This window comes from Megalobrama amblycephala, linkage group LG1, assembly GCF_018812025.1.
Source record: "Megalobrama amblycephala isolate DHTTF-2021 linkage group LG1, ASM1881202v1, whole genome shotgun sequence".
Taxonomy (NCBI): Eukaryota; Metazoa; Chordata; class Actinopteri; order Cypriniformes; family Xenocyprididae; genus Megalobrama; species Megalobrama amblycephala.
The window spans coordinates 55,878,531-55,898,321 of NC_063044.1; the positions used below are offsets into that span (position 1 = coordinate 55,878,531).

The following is a 19,791-nucleotide window of genomic DNA, read 5'->3' on the forward strand; positions in this document are numbered from 1 at the left end:
GAATTATGTCATAAAATTAGTACTGGTGGAATAAAATTAGTCATCAATGCATTGTGATCCTTCTTCAAGTGATTCTAAATTTGATTCATTCAAATGATTTAAAACATCTTTTTAATCAGAAATTTGCATTATTAATAAATCTGTTGGGAATTTGTCTTCCAGTGTAGACAGCATCAAATATTATAATGAGTTCTGATTGCTAGATTAAATATGAACATGCATTTACTCATCTCTCACTTGCATGGAAACATTCAGTATTCCTCAAAATGAATATGCAATCTCAGAATTTTACGCAAACCTGTAATAATTAACTATTAAATTACACAAATCTACATTATGTATTTAATCTCACTTTATTAACCCATGTCTTTGCTGCTGACCTTCAATGATCTAATTCAGCCATACTAATAAGCAGAAGTGACTTTAGATTAGATTTAGAAATAAGAGTGTTGAACTTCTTTCTCCTGTATCCTATTCTTCTTTAATCCAGAATGGCAGCTCAGCTGAAAGGTTTGTTTGAGCAGCGCCCTCTACTGTATAGGCGTAAATATGCATTTCCTTTAGCCTGAAGCTTATTCATTTCAATTTTACTTTGAAAGGACCTTTACAATAACCAAAAACAGAATTTTTTTTTGTTTTTAAAAAACAACAAGCAAAGCCTAGCCCAGGTAAGGAAAAAGTAATGCAAAAGTAATGTAACGCATTACTTTTTATAAAAGTAACTAAGTAACACAATTAGTTACTTTTTTTATGGAGTAACACAATTTTGTAATACATTACTTTTAAAAGTAACTTTCCCCAACACTGGTGATAATTCTGGAGAATATATGACAAAGAAAACAAAGGAAAAGTAAGGTGCTGTTTTCGGCATCACTTGAATGTAGTGGCACAGACGAGTCAAAGATGTGTGGCAAAGGTCTGTTTGATTCCTTGATCCTTGTAGCGAATTACAACACAATCCCCAGATTACAGATTTAGCTACAGATTACCCAAGATACCCCTGACAAACATGCTGTACGACAGAATGTGTGAAAATGCTTATCTTGATGTCTTTGTGTGAACTGCAGCCATTGAATGTTACAAGAGGCCTATTAGGAAATAAGTTAGATGGGACCCAGCAGGCACATTTCAGCTGCTTGTGCTTAATTTAAACTTTATTGAGCAAGAACAGGGCCTGTGTTTAATTTACAACTGTATTTTAAAACAAACGCCTGTCCCTGACAGGATAAACATGAGTGCTTCAGTGGAAATGAGTATGTGTGAATGCATTGATCTTAATTAAATCATTGTTTATAGCTTTAAGAAAGCCTAGCACTTGAGCCTGAGAGATGAAGATGTTGTTTATCCATGGCTGAACCTTCAAGGCTTCACAAGTGTTTCAGAGAATGGTTCTAGCCCCTTTCCTTTTATCCTGGCAGTGAAGGACGAATAAAATAAAAGGTGTGCTTGGGTTGACTTCACACTAAACTCTGTGCCTCATCATTTCTGATCCATTGCACGTTTTTCTTCCCTTTTATCGGTACTCTTTCTGATCTTGAAGTGCGTTGGTCTCAGGAGTGTGAAACAACCCATGAATGCTTTGTTACCTTTGGGCCGACATTTGAAACCACAGGCCATGTCAAACGTACACACTAAAACATTCCCCCTCATATCCCTTGTTTACTTTGAGGTTTTCCTTCTTGCTCAACACTGGTAGTTAGGGTCAGGTTGGGTCAAACTGGGTGGTACTGTGTTCTGCAGTTCACATTTGCATGTTTTTCTCATCATTTATGGATTTATTGAACAACTCTGTATTATCTGGACTTCATGAGCACAATATTTGGACCAGACATAATTCATAAAACACTTAATCCTTTGGATTTGTTTCATGAGTAGAGTTAGGGATGTCTGGCTGCATCATGTTACTGAGGAACATTCCTTTCCCTGAGTTCACGCTGCTTCTGTTTAAATACTGTCGGAGGCACAGTGACGCACAATGAATCGGAGTAATTGTTGGGTCTCCTGTGCGGTAACTGCTGCTTTTGACGTCACATCTCAGGATAGTCACTAGTGAAGGGCTTTGGGATTGTTTTTGCAGTCAGTGCCAGTCCATCAGAGGACTCGCTACAAAAATATATGTAACGGCGAAAGTTATAAATGTAACATTTGTTTTAATCCATTAATATAACTCAGATACAACTGCATATATGTAAATATATGTAATATATGTAATATATATATATATATATATATATATATATATATATATATATATATAATATTGAAAGTAATTTTATAAATATGTACAAACAGCCAGTCAGTGTTCACATAGTATTTACAGCTCAGGTTATTGTCTTAAGTTCTGTGGTCCCATGGGACTGCAAAATATGCAAATAAAGTGAAACTGTTTTGGATAAAAAATGATAATTCTGTCATAATTTACTCACCCTCATGTCATTACAAACCTGTATAACTTTCTTCTGATATTTTGAAATGTCTTTCTTTTTTTGGTCCATACAGTGAAAGTCATTGTGGTCTGGTATTTTTCAGACCACATTGACTTTCGTTTTACAGTTGAAATGTTCAGGTTTGGAACAACATAAGGGTGAGTAAATGGTGATATCATTTTTTATTTTCGAGTAAACTATCCCTTTAATGCAATTATTTAATAATTGAAACTAGGGCTGGGTATTGACACAATTTTCGATTACTATTCACATGCTTTTGATTTGATTCGATTACGATTTCGATTCAATATCGATTATTTTGGATGTAGTATTTCAGTTACAGTACATATGGCAAATTTTCTAGAGGAAAAAAATCTCTCAACTAATGCTGTAAACTACACATGGGAGTCAGTTGGTACTACTATAATAATATTGAAGGTTAAATTAACTTATTTATTTATATACAAACACTTAAATTACACTCGATGTTTTTACTATAAATAAAGTTTAGAATTACATAATCATATTTCTACTCCAATTCGTTTTTTTGAAATATAAACATTTAAATCACGGCTGTCATAACTGATTTATTCAAACATGCGTTAAATTTTGAAGAACATTACAAATTATAATGAATATGTAACAGTGCATAGCTATATTTATCAGAATGTTGCTTTCTAGAGTACACTTTTCTAGCTGACTAATGAGTTTATGGTCAATGAATATGTTTTTCTGAGGTAAATGTGATGTTACGTGACATTGTTTAGCCTACAAGCTGTTTTATTGACGTCTTTCCGAGGTTGAAACACTGAGCGATTACACGAGACATGATAGGGATTTCGGTAAATTGTATATTTTAACATACCTTCAGAAGTTTAGTCATGTTTATTTCACGCTGTAACTGATATTAAAGCGGAGGAGGGGATGTTCACATGCGCTCCGTGCTGCCGCTTCTCTTTAGGGACTTTAAGCAGCAGCTGCTGATACAACGGCAACGGCATTCTGGCGTTCCATTGCGCATGCGCAAATTTAACTGCTACTTCTTGACGTTCTACTGTAACCGTCTACTACGGCAGGGTAGCCGATTTGCCGTAGTCGATAATACGTGACAGACTAGATAAGTAAATGTTATGTTCTATGGTTATGTGGTATTTTAGTTGTATCTGTATGTCATTTAATGCCAACAGCAACCATTCTCTTGCTTTTATTTACATGTAATGTATTGTTTACTATGTCAAATGATTAAATGATCCACGCCATCCTCTTTGTTGTTGCTTAGTGATTTTTGCGTTCTTTACGGCAGTTGACAGTTTACTTCCGGTCGCCGTTGCCGTTCCATCAACAGCTGTTGCTTAAAGTCCCTAACTGAGGCGCTACAGCGATCTGTCACGTGAAATTAAACAGCGCCAAAACGGTATTTATTTTTTAATCTAATAATAAGATGGACGTCATTTGAAATCTGAGACTTTGCTTCATATCAAAAGTAATAAAGCAAAAGATTATTGCGATTTATTGGATGGGAGACGCTACATATTCTGCTCATTCATCAACTGTGAAAACAGACTAGACTAATCGATTCTTGGGATTTAAGAATCGATATCGGTTCGTAAAAATGACAATCGATTAAAATCAAGAAATCTATATTTTTTACCCAGCCCTAATAGAAACAGGTCTGTTGATGTTATTACTGAAATGATTTTCAAATTAATCAACATTTAATCATATCAGAATTTAAACAAATCTGTTAATCAGTGCTGATTCCCAGTCCTAGTCATTTTTGTAGCTTACATGCCCTGGATTAAATCCGCAAAGCTTTGCTGGGTGACATTGAAGCTTTCCTTCTCAATCATTTGTTCCATGACTGCAGTTTCTGTTTTCAGCAGTGGCCGACTTGGAAGCTTGCTGGAGACTGCGGCTTTTATGAAAAAATGACATTAAAAGTGAAACTCAAGTCAGCGTTTTCCACCAAGCTTAAAAGGAAATGAGCAGGGGCTTCTTAGTGTTTACACGCACACATGCAGACATTTCTCCACACAGAAATAAGTCGACATGGCTTATCTTCTACCTTTTAAAGTGCTGACTCCAATTAATTTACTAATGATGGTTTGTAAGTGCTCTGGAAACCTCAAGGCTTTTTAGGTATGGCTGTCATTATCATCCCACAGGATTCTACATAGCAAATTCAAACTATACGGCCAGTTTCCAAGACAAACGTTCATAGGTTTTCATGTCTAAGCCTATATAAACTTTAAACTTTTTTTTTCTCTTTGTCTTGTGCAGCTGTGGTACAGATGTTTGTGATTTGTGATTTGACTTTAGCCTGACTGATTGATCTAATGTAGAGAACTGACATATTTATTCATTAAAATGGTTAGCCACACTCAAAAGCCACACAAGGTGTTAAGATTGTACTTATGTAATCACTGTTGTTGCAGTTCTGTCCTCTCTTGTTTCATATTTATAGACATAATCCAGATCCATCATTTAAAGGAATATATTGGCTTCAAATTAAGTTCAGAGTCGGATCAGCGATATTTTACTATTATCTATATACTATTATAGATTTTATTAATATTTTAAATTATTATTATTATTATTTTTTTTTATTTACATAACCTGTGCCTTTTTTGAGCTTAAAGTTGTTTAAATTACAATTTTTACATTACTTTCAAAGTTTTAGCATTTATGTTGTCATGGCAATGAATTTTGGAATATAAAATGAAATATGAAATTGAATATAACTTTACACAGAAAAGGTTTATAAACAAATTTAAAGCAGTTTTAACATTTGTAGCGATAGTATTGAAACAGTGAGTATCTTAATGTTTATGTATTGGCCCTATTCACTTCCAAAGTGCCTCACTGTAACAGAGATTTTTACATTTTTGAAGAAAACTAGGGACAAGTCATTAATTTTTGTGGTTTTCAACATGCTGGCATTTGAGCTGATATTATACTGAATCTAGAATATTTCTATAAGACCTGTATGGTTGTGTATTGCCGCTTTTGATGATTACAGGTACACAATTCCTGTGAAAGCTGATCTGAATCAACTGTGAAGCTGATTCTACTCTTGCCTTTGGCCTTGGTGAACCTCTACAGTAGATCTTTTGTTCCTAAAAGGCCTGAGAGGACCATGCACAGACGATTATCCCTCTGTGTAGCCAACATACAATTTTCAGTATGTTCTTCCTCATGTATCCTGTATGTATGTGGTGGGCCTCTGTCTCGTCAAAGGGTTTCATTTTTCCTCACTTCTTAACCATCTACAGGAATTTTCTTCCTCAATTTCCCACCATTCAGAGAGCTACAAGTGACATAAACAACAAAACACTAGTTCTCTGTGTGTTAAATGCCACATTTGTGTCATTATAGATTTCAACAAATTAACAGGCGCCTCCCAGCAGTTCTTGAAAATGCAGTGAGTCAAGCAAATTGCTACAGTGTCTGCTGAAAAATACATAAAGTAATAACCTTAAAGGGATTGTTCACCCGAAAATGAAACTTCTGTCATCATTTACTCACCCTCATGTTGTTCAAAACCTGTATAAATGTCTTTGTTCTGCTGAACACAAAGGAAGATATTTGGAAGAATGTTTGTAACCAAACAGATCTCGCCCCCCATTGACTACTATGATAGTAAATAGGGGGTGAGATCTGCTTGGTTACAAACATTCTTCCAAATATCTTCCTTTGTGTTCAGCCGACATTTATTCAGGTTGGGAACAACTTGAGGGTGAGTAAATGATGACAGAATTTTCATTTTTGGGTGAACTATCCCTTTAAGACCTTTAAGTTATTTAGTTTAATGATATTTGTATATCATTACATTTTTAATTTTAAAGTTGTGATGAAACAGAAGCGACAGATATTTTCTTCCATCTTGTGATTTAAGTGCGGATTTAACAGAAAAGAAAAAATGAAGGGCGGTGACTTGGTTCTATGCATCAGTTTTTGATTGGATGTTGAGATGTGGGCGTTGCACTCAAAAGTGGAGGCAGATGAACAAGCTTGCAAGGGCAGAGTTTAAGTGAATTAAATGATTGGAGAAGTCCTGTATACGTCACTGGGGTGGGTGGTACCCCTGAGTTGAATTCGCAGTCCGGGAGGGAGGGGTAATGCAGCAGAGGTAAGGGGGCACAGTGGCGCCGAGAGTGATTACGCCCCCTTGTGGTGCTGACGCTGATTATGAGGTCAAAAAACAAAAACAAAAAATAGAAAACATATGCATGGATGAATTGTTCACAATAAAATCTATAACTTTTTACGTTTCCAAAAAATAAATATGGTGAATTTTAATTTCTTGCCGACTTGCCGGAATCCTAAAAAAAAAAAAAAAAAAAAAAATCCAAAGCTTATGAATTAAGTACAAAAATAGAACAATTTAGAAAAATCACCTAGTGCTTTATCTTAACAACTTTTATGATATTTGTGATATGTTTTATGATATCTTTTGCATCCAGTCCCCTTTCAGTGTAAATGCACGATTCAAATATGATGGAATTTTATTTATTTATTTTTGGGGGGTGAGCTGTCTCTTTAACTTGATCAACTTCAACTTCATCTTAATATTTTCAAATAATGACTCAGAAAAGTCATACAGTTTGCACTATTGCCTCAGAATAATTTGCTTGACACATTTGCTAATTGAAATCACAGGTTTTTGGACAGCATGTTTTGAGTTTTTCGTCTCTCGTTCCTCCTCCTCTGGCTCCTCCTTTTCCAGGCTCTACGCCTCTCAGTACAACACAGGAAGGCAGCAGCAGAGAAAATTAAGACCATGTGTGGACCGAGACCACGATGCACAACGATTTAATGAGACCAGCCTCCCACTTTACACTACATGTAGAGACAGACAGCTAATGTACAGCCTGAGGAGATGAAGGTCTCCAGAGGATTTCCACTACAGGCTCTGAATAAATGACCAACATGCTCAGTCTTTATTAATGCCTACACTTAATTTGGTTCTCAGTACCTTACCTGACCTTACAAGAAATTATGAAAGTTAAAAAAGAAGTGATTTTTCAGGCTTGCGATTGTAGAGACTGCTCTGAGAAAGACGAGCGTCATCCTGTGTCCTCCCACATTGTGTCTCCCTTATGTACTGAGGCTGGCTTCCTGTTACTCAGATCTATTTTATTATGACGGTGTTGGAGTCTCTCTGGTTTGGTTGTTAGCTTTAATTGGTTATGTTTCTATGCTTTCTTCAAGCTGAGCCTCAATTTTTTAACCATTTTCCCGCCTAAACTCTGAAATGCCACATCCCATCTTAAAGGGACAGTTCACCCACAAATGAAAACTCTGCCAACTGTTTGACTTTCTGTCTTCAACACAAAGAAGTTTAGCAGAACATCTGCATTATTTTCTATACAGTGAAATTGAATTGTGACTTGTCGAACTCCATGTAAACTCCATAATAAAAGTAGTCCATGTGACATTTGTGAAGCAAAATAATAGATCTAAATTTAAGATTGAAATTCAAGTTGCTCTTTCCTTGAAAATCTTGCTTGACATTTGTGGTCACCATATGAGAATGAGCAGCTTTGACATTCAGCTATATTTCTCCTTTTGTGTTTATGACTTTCTATCATGGAAGAGATAAAGTCATAACAGGATCCATCCATCCATCCATCCATCACTTGTTTATGTTAGAGAGTTTTTGCATCTTGGCTCAATGGCGCCACCTCAGGTCAGATTGAGATGATCATGTCACCAGTCATTAAAAGGTATACCTGGAGCAATTTAGTAGTTTTTGATGAGCTGGTTGTGGAGGAGATTGAGATGTTGGTGATGGGAGGTGTGTAATCTGTTTAAAATAGGAAACAGATTAAATGAGGACCACTTGTGTGCATTAAATTTGGAAAGCATCATCTTTAATACTCAGCTGCTACTTTTAGGAGTCATTGATTTCTATCAGCATGTTCTTTTACCTCCTTCTGTACCCTTTTTATTAACAAGAAAAGACCTAGAATTTTTTATTGTATTTTCCAGACACTATTGAGCCCCTATTTTAATGATCTAAGTGCGTGGTCTAAAGTGCATGGCACAAGTGCACTTAGGGCGTGTCCGAATCCACTTTTGCTAATTTAATGACAGGAAAAATGGTCTGCGCACCCTGTGCATGGTCTAAAAGGGTTGTCCCTATTCTCTTAATGAGTAAAGGGGTGTGTTTTGGGCGTAACATGCAATAAACCAGTCAGAGTCTCATCTCCCATTGCCTTTAAAAGCCAGTTGCACTCGCACCATGGTGGATTTGCTATTTACATGGCAGAAAAACTGAACGCTTCTCTAGTGAGGAAACGGATCTGCTCGTGTGTGCGGGTTAAAACGCACAAACAGACCAACTATGGGACAAGCCGGATTCCACCAAAGCATTTTTTGTCTTTATGCACATATATATATATATATATATATATATATATATATATATATATATATATATATATATATATATAATATAGCGCAATTGACTCAATGGCGCAGTCTATTTCAGTTGCCTCAACATAGTTACGCGCCAACAATGCGCGTTACTATTACTACTAATATTATACTACTACAATGCATTTTCTATTTAAACAACGTGGCACAGGATGTGAAAATGATAACTGTCAGGCTAAAACTATCAAAAAACACTTGCTCCTGGTGCTGCATTGCACCGGGTGTATGATAGGACATATTATCTGTTTCATCATTCAGTTATACGTCCCTTCCAGCTGCAGTAAGACTAATCTCATATTTCACAGATTTTACACAGAATTCTGCTTGATTATATCTACTGAACTTTGCCACTAAGTGTCTCAAACAAAACTATTAGCTACTAGCAAATGGATAAAACTCTGTTTTAACACCACATATGGTTTTTTGAAAGCGATCTGGACATGTATTTCACAGCCTTAGTGCTGAGGTGAAATTGTCCTTTAGGGTGTCTTTTTTTTCCCTCTCTCTCTACCTCTATTTCTCTCTTTTTTTAAATTTATTGTGTCCTCAAGTACTGAGCATTAAAGCACTTCAGAGCAAAAAAAGAGGGTTTCTCACCTCCAGTATAAACTTACATCCACTATACAGGGTGAAAGGGAAAAAAAGCCATACATAAATGGCTCGAAGCAGCAGGCTGAGATGTATAGGCTGTCTGTATGTGGCCGTGCTACAGTGAATCATGGGAAGCTAAATTAGCAGCCGACTCTGAGGCTCATGTGTGTGACGTAGGCTGAAGCTGACTGCATTTTTCAGCAAAACCCATGTGAGGATTTGAACTACTATCTATTGGTCTAGTTCAAGTGTAAAATCACAAACCTGACTCTTCATGTCTGCCACTCCAGACAGGGCTAGCCGTTACTAACTTAGTGATTTGGGCAGTATTTATTTTATTATTTTTTTTACTTTTATTTCTTATGCATGATATTTTTATTTCTTATGCAAGTTATAATTATTTTATGATTATTTTAATTCCTTTTCTATGCATGGCACTTTGTATATGCGATATAAATAAACTTGCCTTGCCTATTTGAATAGGGAAGGACTGAAATCTGACAACTGGTATCATAGATGTAGCTTCTTAATCTCGAATTATGCTAAAACAGTTTATTTGACTCTGTATTGTTTTGCATGTTTACATATTTATTTATTTATTTATTTTGCTAGGTTAAACATTAGTACAAGGCCTAGCAAGTGTGCAAAACAAAAATAACAAAAATAGGTAGGCTAACTAATAATATAAATAGTTTCAAATTTTTATTTGTCCTTTATTTTCCTGTCATAGGTGTTGACAGTTCTAAATTTGTATTCTGAAAATACAAATCGTTGCGGAAAAGTACTTCCAAGATCAAAGTTCAGAGTAAAAAGAGGCTGTTCAAATGGACACATGGTGATTTTCCCACCAGATCTAGAGAGCTCAAATTCCAGTTCCAGTTCTCTGTATTAGCTCTCATGAGTGTCTGTGTATTCATGATGTTTATAATATTCATGTGTCTTCCTTTTTTCTTTTCTTTTTAGATTCTCCTGCTTTTGATTTTCTGTTCCACCATCAGCCATGTTGATTATTCTGGCCTTCATCATCCTCTTCCACATAACCTCAGCAATACTACTCTTCATAGCATCCATCAGAAATGTAAGCTGATTTTCTTAGTCTCTTACTGTTCATTGTTTATGTTTGGGATTTCAGCAAAAAATCCCAGCAAAACTCTAGACATTAAACTTTAGTGTTCAACTCATCCAGCACCATTTCTGCTAAGCTTACCTCAAATTGTGCGACCCGTTGAAGAGAGGTGTCTTGTCATTTTTCGAAGCAATCAAAACTCAAAACATTCTATTGTAAATACATAAATGCAAAACAACTTGTAGCATGTTTTTAGCATGTTCATCACTTCTTGAGATGTTTTTTAGTCATGTAACCGAGTTAGAATGGCATAATTTTATATATTATTTTGTAACACTTTAGAATACTTTTCCATCATCAATGAATAACTACTATTAATTAACAAGAAACTCTGATTAACAAATTAGTTAGTAATAGTGCATAGTCGAATGTGGTAATTCACTAATCAGTAACTATTTTTTCATGCCTCCCAGAGGACTACTAAGAACTATATATATATAGTTAATATGAATAATGCATAATGTATAATAAATTCCTAAGTGAAGGTAATGGTAACACACTACTAATGACTCAAGTATTACCAAATCCTTTTGAAGGAATTACTAATGATTTGGAACAGTATTCTAAAATGAAAAGCATGATAACTATCTAGTAATGACTGAAGTCACTGCAAGCTTTTGGGGATTTTTTGTAAGGTTTTGGATAATAATTCCTTTCAATGGATTTGGTAACACTTGAGCCATTTTTGGATTACCATGAGCTTCGCTTTAGAATACTTACTGATCCAAATAATTAGTAATCGCTTTAGAATGAATTATACATTATGCATTAGCCACATTAATTATGAACCTGTATATAATAGTTCTTATTAGTCCTCTGGGAGGTATGAAAAAATAGTCGTTACTGATTAGCTAATAGTGAACCACCACCTTCAACTGAGTACTATTACTAATTTGTTAATCAGCGTTTCTTTGTTATTTAATAGTAGTAACTAGAATGTTACTCATTTGTTCCTGTGTAGTTATTCATTAATGACGGAACAGTATTCTAAAGTGTTAACTATTATTTATTTATTCATATATTGGCTGTAAAATTATAACATTAAGCCAAAATTAAACTATTCTCCATCTTTTTTTAGGAATGGTGGGTTTCACAGAATTTCTCCTTAGATCTCTGGTATTACTGCAACACCACAGGCTGTCATGATATACCAAACAGTGCAACCTCTGATGCAGGTAGGCCTTGATTATCTTAAAATCTAAAAATATAACCAGTATTTATTTTGGAGAAGGCAAAATGATGTACAGTATAAATGTTTGAATGTTTGTGTTAATGGCATTGTTCAAAGTTGCTTATTAATCAAAGCTGGCTAGAAGCAGACAGACTCTTAATGCTTTTTGGTTCAGTTGCAACATAGCATCACTGGAGCAATGTGTTCAATTAGTAAAATGCAAAATAGACATATTTTCTGAGATGAGACCATATAAATCATCTCCAGTCATTTCTGCACAACATTTTCCACAAATGAACTTTGTGTCATGTTCTCTTCCTCTTTATCAGCCTATCTTCAGACTGTCCAGGCCACCATGATACTGGCCACTATCTTGTGCTGCGTGGGTTTCTTTGTCTTCATCCTTCAGCTCTTCCGTCTGAAGCAGGGGGAAAGATTTGTCTTTACGGCCATCATTCAGCTCTTGTCTGGTGAGTTCATGCCCACAATATGTACAGTGGCATGAAAAAGTATGTGAACCCCTTGCAGAATCTGTGAAAATGATAATTATTTTAATAAAATAAGAGGGATAATAAAAAATGCATGTTATTTTTTGTTTAGTACTGTCCTGAGTAAGATATTTTACATAAAAGATGTTTGCATTTAGTTCACAAGACAAAAAAATAGCTGCATTTATTAAAATAACCCCATTCATAAGTATGTGAACCATTGATTCTCAATACTGTGTGTAGTTACCTGATGATCCACGACTGTTTTTATGTCTTGTGATGGTTGTTCATGAGTCTCTTGTTTGTCCTGAGCAGTTAAACTGAGCTCTGTTCTTCAGAAAAATCCTCCCTGTCCTGCAGATTCATCAGTTTAAGCATTTTTTTGCATATTTGAACCCTTTCCAGCAGTGACTGTATGATTTTGAGATTCATCTTTTCACACTGAGGACAACTGAGGGACTCAAACACAACTATTAAAAAAGGTTCAAACATTCACTGATGCTCCAGAAGGAAACACGATGCATTAAGAGCCGAGGGGTGAAAACTTTTGAACAGGATGAAGATGTCACAATTTTTCTTATTTTGTTTAAATATCATTGTTTTTCATTTAGTACTGCCCTTCGGAACCAACAGAAGATACTTGCATGTTTCCCGGCAGAAAAATAAAGTACAATTTACCTTGATATTTGAATTCAAAAGTTTTCACCCCTCGGCTCTTAATGCATCATGTTTCCTTCTGGAGCATCAGTGAATGTTTGAACCTTTTTTAATAGTTGAGTTTGAGTCCCTCAGTTGTCCTCAGTGTGAAAAGATGAATCTCAAAATCATACAGTCACTGCTGGAAAGGGTTCAAATATGCAAAAAATGCTTAAACTGAAGAATCTGCAGGACAGGGAGGATTTTTCTGAAGAACAGAGCTCAGTTTAACTGCTCAGGACAAACAAGAGACTCATGAACAACCATCACAAAATATAAAAAGATCATCCAGATAATCGCACACAGTATTGAGAATCAGTGGTTCACATACTTATGAATGGGGTTATTTTAATAAATTCAGCTATTGTTTTGTCTTGTGAACTAAATGCAAACATCTTTTATGTAAAATATCTTACTCAGGACAGTACTAATCAAAAAATAACATGCATTTTTTATTATCCCTCTTATTTTATTAAAATAATTCTCATTTTCACAGATTCTGCAAGGAGTTCACATACTTTTTCATGCCATTGTATTTTAAATCATCTTTATCAGCACATTTGTGATTTTCCCATTTAGTCTATTTACTATATGCAAAGGAAAATGTACAATCAGCTGATCATTACACAAAATCAAGAGCGGTCTTGAACGACCTTGAAATGGTTTATTTTTGACTAAACAATTATTTGAATGTCACTTTTTTTCTTGTCTGTAAATTGCCCCAATTTTAAAAATGTTTGACTCCCACTTTATTTTAACAGATGACCTATTATGCATTTGTGTAGTGTTACTGTTGAAGCATGAAAAAGGTCTGCAAAGTACAAAGTCACTCCAAAGGGAGTTATTCTCTATATCAGTAAGCTCTGTTTCTGAACTCCCTGAAATGCCTCGATTGTAAATTCTCTTCTGTGAATGAACATGTCACAATATCCCTCATTTAAAGGGATAGTTCATCCAAAAATTAAAATTATCCGATGGTTTACTCAACCTCAAGCCATCCTAGGTGTGTATGACTTTCTTCTTTCAGACAAACACAATCAGAGGTATATTTAAAAATATCCTTGTTCTTATTATGGTAGTGAATGGGGGTCTGGATTTTGAAGCCCAAAAAAGTGCATTCATCCATCATAAAAAATAATCCACACAGCTCCAGGGGGTTAAAGGTGCTACAGAGGATGTTTTGTTTTATACATTTTTGCAATATTACTTGAAGCTGTCTTTACTAACTGATAAAAGACTATTTATTAGGTGCACTGAAAGGAATAATATTAATATACATCATCTGTGCACGAGGTAGGGCCTTAAAAACATCAGCGATCATCGCGTAAACGATTGGCCCTCTGGCTTGTCAATCACTGCAGTGGCGTTCCTTGTGAGAGACGAGCGCGGCTGCGCGCTCCAGTAACTTTCCACACTCCACAGGCGCCGCATGCAATGTTTTTGTCAGGAGACAGGAGTAACAACTGCAGATTATGAGTTACCTGCGGTGAGTCCGACATAATGAATCCACTAACACGACACAGCGAATGCCAGTGGTAAACACTCGTGTTCCAATACTCGTGCACGAGTTTTGGGAGGCGTTCCCTCGAAATGAGCTGTGAAGGAGGGGGGGCTGTTCTTACGCATGCGCTCATTTCAAATACTCACTAACAGTCTTTGGTTTCTCAGTCGACGAAAAGATCCTCTGTAGCACCTTTAATAAAGGCCTTCTGAAGTGAAGCGATGGGTTTTTGTAAGAAAAATATCCATATTTAAAACTTTATTAACTATTAACTACTATATTAACAACTAGCTTCCAGCAGACGGCCTTACGAATCAATTTACGGAGGAAGAATTGTGACCCCACGCTTGACCCAATGATGATTGTGGAAGCACAGAGGAGAGAGCAAAACAAAACACCAGTCACAAATTAGAAGTCTAAACCAAGAAATTTGAAAGAGAAATTTCAATATAAGAGAAGAGTAGCTTGCATTAGTTAGATAAGTTGCACAGCCATATTTGTTTAAATTGTGAGAGGCGTCTAAGCTTATGCCCCCCCCCCCCCCCCCCCATCTCTGATTGTGTTCGTCTGAAAGAAGATAGTCATTTACACCTAGGATGACTTGAGGGTGAGTAAATCATGGGATATTTTTCATTTTTGGATGAACTATCCCTTTAAATAATTCCTGCCCAAGACATTTGCAAATAAAAATGACATTAGTAGTGTGTTGAATCTTGCCGTTATGGCAAGGGGTGTGACATTTCAGAAAGCAGTTGACCAATCACAACACATTGCGCTTTTCTGAAGGAGGGGCTTCATAGAGACACGAACTAAACAGTGTTACTGACAGACTAGGTGGTGCTGCAACAATGTAAAATATGTGAAATGTTTTTTGAACATTCAAGCATAAAAAAAACTTATTCAAGTAGACCCCAAAAACTAAATCAAGACTTGATAAATGAGCATAATATGGCCTCTAAGTATCTTTAACTACTATGTACTGCCGTTTAAATTAGTTATTGATACAATGCAGTTATTGTGTACATACGTGGTTTTACTTATATTTTTAAAAATACCTTTATGTAAATACAGCTGTAATTAATTTCTGTAATTACATCTATGATTACACTGTTAACCTACCCATAAACCTACCCATAAACCTACCCATACCACCAAACCTGTCCTAACCCTACCCGTATCCTACCTCAATAGTAGCAAGTGTAGTGTTTTGTAATACAGTATGAACACACTAAGTACCTAACAGTTGTTTTTGTAAGTACATAGTAGTTAAAGTCACCTGGTATCTATTGTATTGTTTGAATGCTGAATCTGCATCAGCCTGTGAAGCTGATATGGCAATCAATCGAAATGCAAGCAACCAACTGTAAATTGCCTCTTTTTTTTCTTTACTTCCGCAGCCTTCTGTGTGATGACCGCTGCGTCCATCTACACAGCAGAGCACTTAAACTTCAAAGGTGACAAATTTAGGAATGGAGATTACGGATACGCCTTCGTCGTCGCCTGGGTCGCCTTCCCCATGACACTTCTGAGCGGCTTGATGTATCTAGTGCTAAGAAAACGCAAATAAAGCGCAACACACCACCTCACTAGCTACCACCAGCTACAGCCTTAGCCAAGAGACTTTATTTGTAATGATACTTGTTTTTATATGTAGATTAAATACATGCCAAAGTTAGAATGAAGTAGTTCAACTTGTAATATTAATCACTGCATACTGGAAACTTAATTAGATTTTATTCATAGTATGTCACTTTTTTTTGTGTGTGTTTATAATTTAGTTCTATCTGCCCAGTAAAAGAAGAAAAAAAAGTGCTGTGATTTAGAGAGTTAAAATAGGGTGTGGAAAAAAGACAAGTGTGGGAGATATAATAGGATATATTTATAACATGGAACCACTATGGGCTCGACGTGTATTCATAAACAATACATGGTGTGAAATTGGCCTTTTATGTAACACTTAATGTGTAGTAAGTAACATGCTAGTGTGATGTTTCCTGGTCATAAATGTGCTTGGGGAAAATTAAATAAAAACGACTAAATCTGAAATATTGTGCTGCCAGTTTGCTGAGCACTAATATCATACTTGAAGCTGAACAAATTGTCAATATTAGTGGCACGATGTGTTCTCATGTATAGTTTTTTTTTTTTTTTTTTGTAAAATATTCTTTTAGTGTTGACTAATTATATTGCATGTTTTTATTTGTTTGCAGCATTTAATTTGAAATCTCTATTAACACAAGTACAGATCTGTAGTTCTTAAGACATTGTATTTGATTAGGGCACTTGGGATATGCGTCATATTCATGCGAATAACCTTAAGATAATGGTGTTGGTGAAGCACACCAGTGGTTTCAGTTTTCCGGTCTTGTATGTAATCTTTTCATCCTCAAATCTGCAATATGGAATAAAAAGCAATTAGCTCAAATTATTTAGGCGAAAGTGAAGTTAAGCTGTATTTATTAAGACTAACTGCAATGTTGCTGTTAATATTTTTTTTGTAATGAAGTATTATATCAACAGGCCTGAACATGTTTGTATAATGCTCACCTTTCAGGAGGTTTTAATGAATATTAGTGAAGGCTTTTGTAATTGGAATGAAACCACAATGGCAGCTTTGTTTTTTTTAAAACGTCTGCTGACTTGTTCAGGTCTGCTCTGTTTCTGGAGACTGATCCCCATCAAGGGCTCAATATTGTTCTTTTTTAATCAAATAAATGTATTTTACATTAAAAACCGCTTGAGACTCTCTTCTCTTTCTGTTCTGGTGTACAGCATCCACCTCAAAAGACTGCTGGGTCTTTCTCAAATTATGGTGACACGTATGATCCAAGACAGTTCAGTCATGAAGAAAAAGATTTAAAGGTGCCCTAGATTATGTTTTTAAAAGATGTAATATAAGTCTAAGGTGTCCCCTGAATGTGTCTGTGAAGTTTCAGCTCAAAATACCCCATAGATTTTTTTTATTAATTTTTTTAACTGCCTATTTTGGGGCATCATTATAAACGCGCCGATTTTATGCTGCGGCCCCTTTAAATCCCGTGCTCTCCGCCCACAGAGCTCGCGCTTGCCTTGAACAGTGCCTTAACAAAGCTTACACAGCTAATATAACCCTCAAATGGATCTTTACAAAGTGTTCGTCATGCATGCGGCATGCATGCGTCGGATTATGTGAGTATTGTATACTGTTATATTGTTTACTTCTGATTCTGAATGAGTTTGATAGTGCTCCGTGGCTAAAGCTAACATTAAACACTGTTGGAGAGATTTATAAAGAATGAAGTTGTGTTTATGAATTATACAGACTGCAAGTGTTTAAAAATGAAAATAGCGACGGCTCTCTTGTCTCCGTGAATACAGTAATAAACGATGGTAACTTTAACCACATTTAACAGTACATTAGCATCATGCTAATGAAACATTTAGAAAGACAATTTACAAATATCACTAAAAATATCATGTTATCATGGATCATGTCAGTTATTATTGCCCCATCTGCCATTTTTCACTATTGTTCTTGCTTGCTTACCTAGTCTAATGATTCAGCTGTGCACCGATCCAGACGTTAATACTGGCTGCCCTTGTCTAATGCCTTTTATAATGTTGGAAACGTGGGCTGGCATATGCAAATATTGGGGGCGTACACCCTGACTGCTACATAACAGTCGGTGTTATGATGAGATTCGCCTGTTCTTCGGAGGTCTTTTAAACAAATGAGATTTATATAAGAAGGAGGAAACAATGGAGTTTGAGACTCACTGTATGTCATTTCCATGTACTGAACTCTTGTTATTTAACTATGCCAAGATAAATTCAAATTTTCATTCGAGGGCACCTTTAAAAAAAAAAAAAAACAGGCAATATGATACAGTCAAACCATTTATTATATAAAATGTTAGGTTTTAGAGACAAAACAATGGCTCTGACATATTTTAAGATATATAAGTGCAAGTTGATTTCAGTTAAGACAGCTCAAACATACATACAGTCAAACCAAAATTTATTCAGACACCTTGAACATTTAATTAATTAATAGTTTATTTATTGTAGTTTTAAAAAAATGTTATAAATTATGACAAGATCTCAGAGTTAAACTGTGTCAGACAAAAATTAATCTTAAAGGGAATGAAAAATTATAATTTTTAACTCCAACCGTTGCCGTCTGTCAGTTGTATAATGCATGTCAATGGGAACACAATCTATAAGAATAAAAAAACATGCACAGACAAATCCAAATTAAACCCTGCGGCTCGTGACGACACACTGATGTCCTAAGACACAAAACGATCGGTTTGTGTGAGAAACTGAAGAGTATTTATATCATTTTTTTTTACCTCTAAAACACCACTATGTCCAACTGTTTTGCACGGTTGGTGAGGTTTGAAAACGCATTCTGATGATGGAAGTGATCTCTCCCGCTTATACTCCAATGAGTGCGAGTCTGCGATTGTCAGAGTGCATTCAGACCTCACCAACCGGATGTGCAATGCAGTTGGACATAGTGGTGTTTTAGAGGTAAAAAAATGATATAAATACTGTTCGGTTTCTCGCACAAACTGATCGTTTTGTGTCTTAGGACATCAATGTGTCATCACGAGCCACAGGGTTTAATTTGGATTTGTCTGTGCATGTTTTTTTGACTGTCATAGATTTTGTTAACATTGCCATGCATTATACGACTGACAGACCGCAACGGTTGCAGTTAAAAATCATCATTTGTGTTCTACTGAAGAAACAAAGTCACCTACATCTTGGATGCGCTGGAGGTAAGCAGATGAAAATCAAATTTTCATTTTTGGGTGAACTATCCCTTTAATTATGTCAGATAACACTTAAGCAAAACACGGTCAGGTCAAAGTGTCTGAATAATTTTTGGTCCCAAATTTTTGTCAATTTTACTGGTAGTCCACTGTATTTTTGGGTATAATATATCACAGTTTACTTTATTTTGCTATCCTCACTTACATTAATGAACTACAGTATAGTGTCCTGCACCCAGTAGTAAAAATGTATAAAAAATGTCTGAATAATGTTTGGTTTGACTGTACAAAGCTTAAGCCTTGTCTGTGAAACCGGGGGTAAATGTAATGTCTCTAATTGAAAGAAAAAAAAAAGAAAAGAAAAGAAAAGAAAAACACGCAGAAGTGCCTGAAAAAAATCTCTCTCCTTCATCTGGTGCAAATGTCACTTCTCTGACATTTTCAGTTATTATTATTATTTTTTTTAAAACTCATTTTGTTTTTCCAGGTTACGTATTAATGTAAGGTTTTTAGTGTGCTAAAGTCTAAAAGTAATTAAATAATTTAATAAGGCCATTTTAACATTTAATGTCATTGAATGTTAGAATACAAATTGTT

The 19,791-nt window shown here is 35.5% G+C and overlaps 1 protein-coding gene across 2 annotated transcripts in view; it reads left to right on the top strand.

Moving 5' to 3' along the window:
* The window catches only part of emp2 (epithelial membrane protein 2), a 38,546-nt gene extending 21,373 nt beyond the window's left edge, over positions 1 to 17,173 (top strand). For both annotated transcript variants that reach the window (XM_048202796.1, XM_048202787.1), the window contains exons 2-5: positions 10,419 to 10,533; positions 11,660 to 11,756; positions 12,082 to 12,222; positions 15,835 to 17,173. In XM_048202796.1, the coding sequence (XP_048058753.1) occupies positions 10,456 to 10,533; positions 11,660 to 11,756; positions 12,082 to 12,222; positions 15,835 to 16,004 (486 nt within the window). In that variant the 5' untranslated portion in view covers positions 10,419 to 10,455 and the 3' untranslated portion in view covers positions 16,005 to 17,173. The remainder of the gene's footprint in view (positions 1 to 10,418; positions 10,534 to 11,659; positions 11,757 to 12,081; positions 12,223 to 15,834) is intronic.
* Positions 17,174 to 19,791: the final 2,618 nt, after the last annotated feature.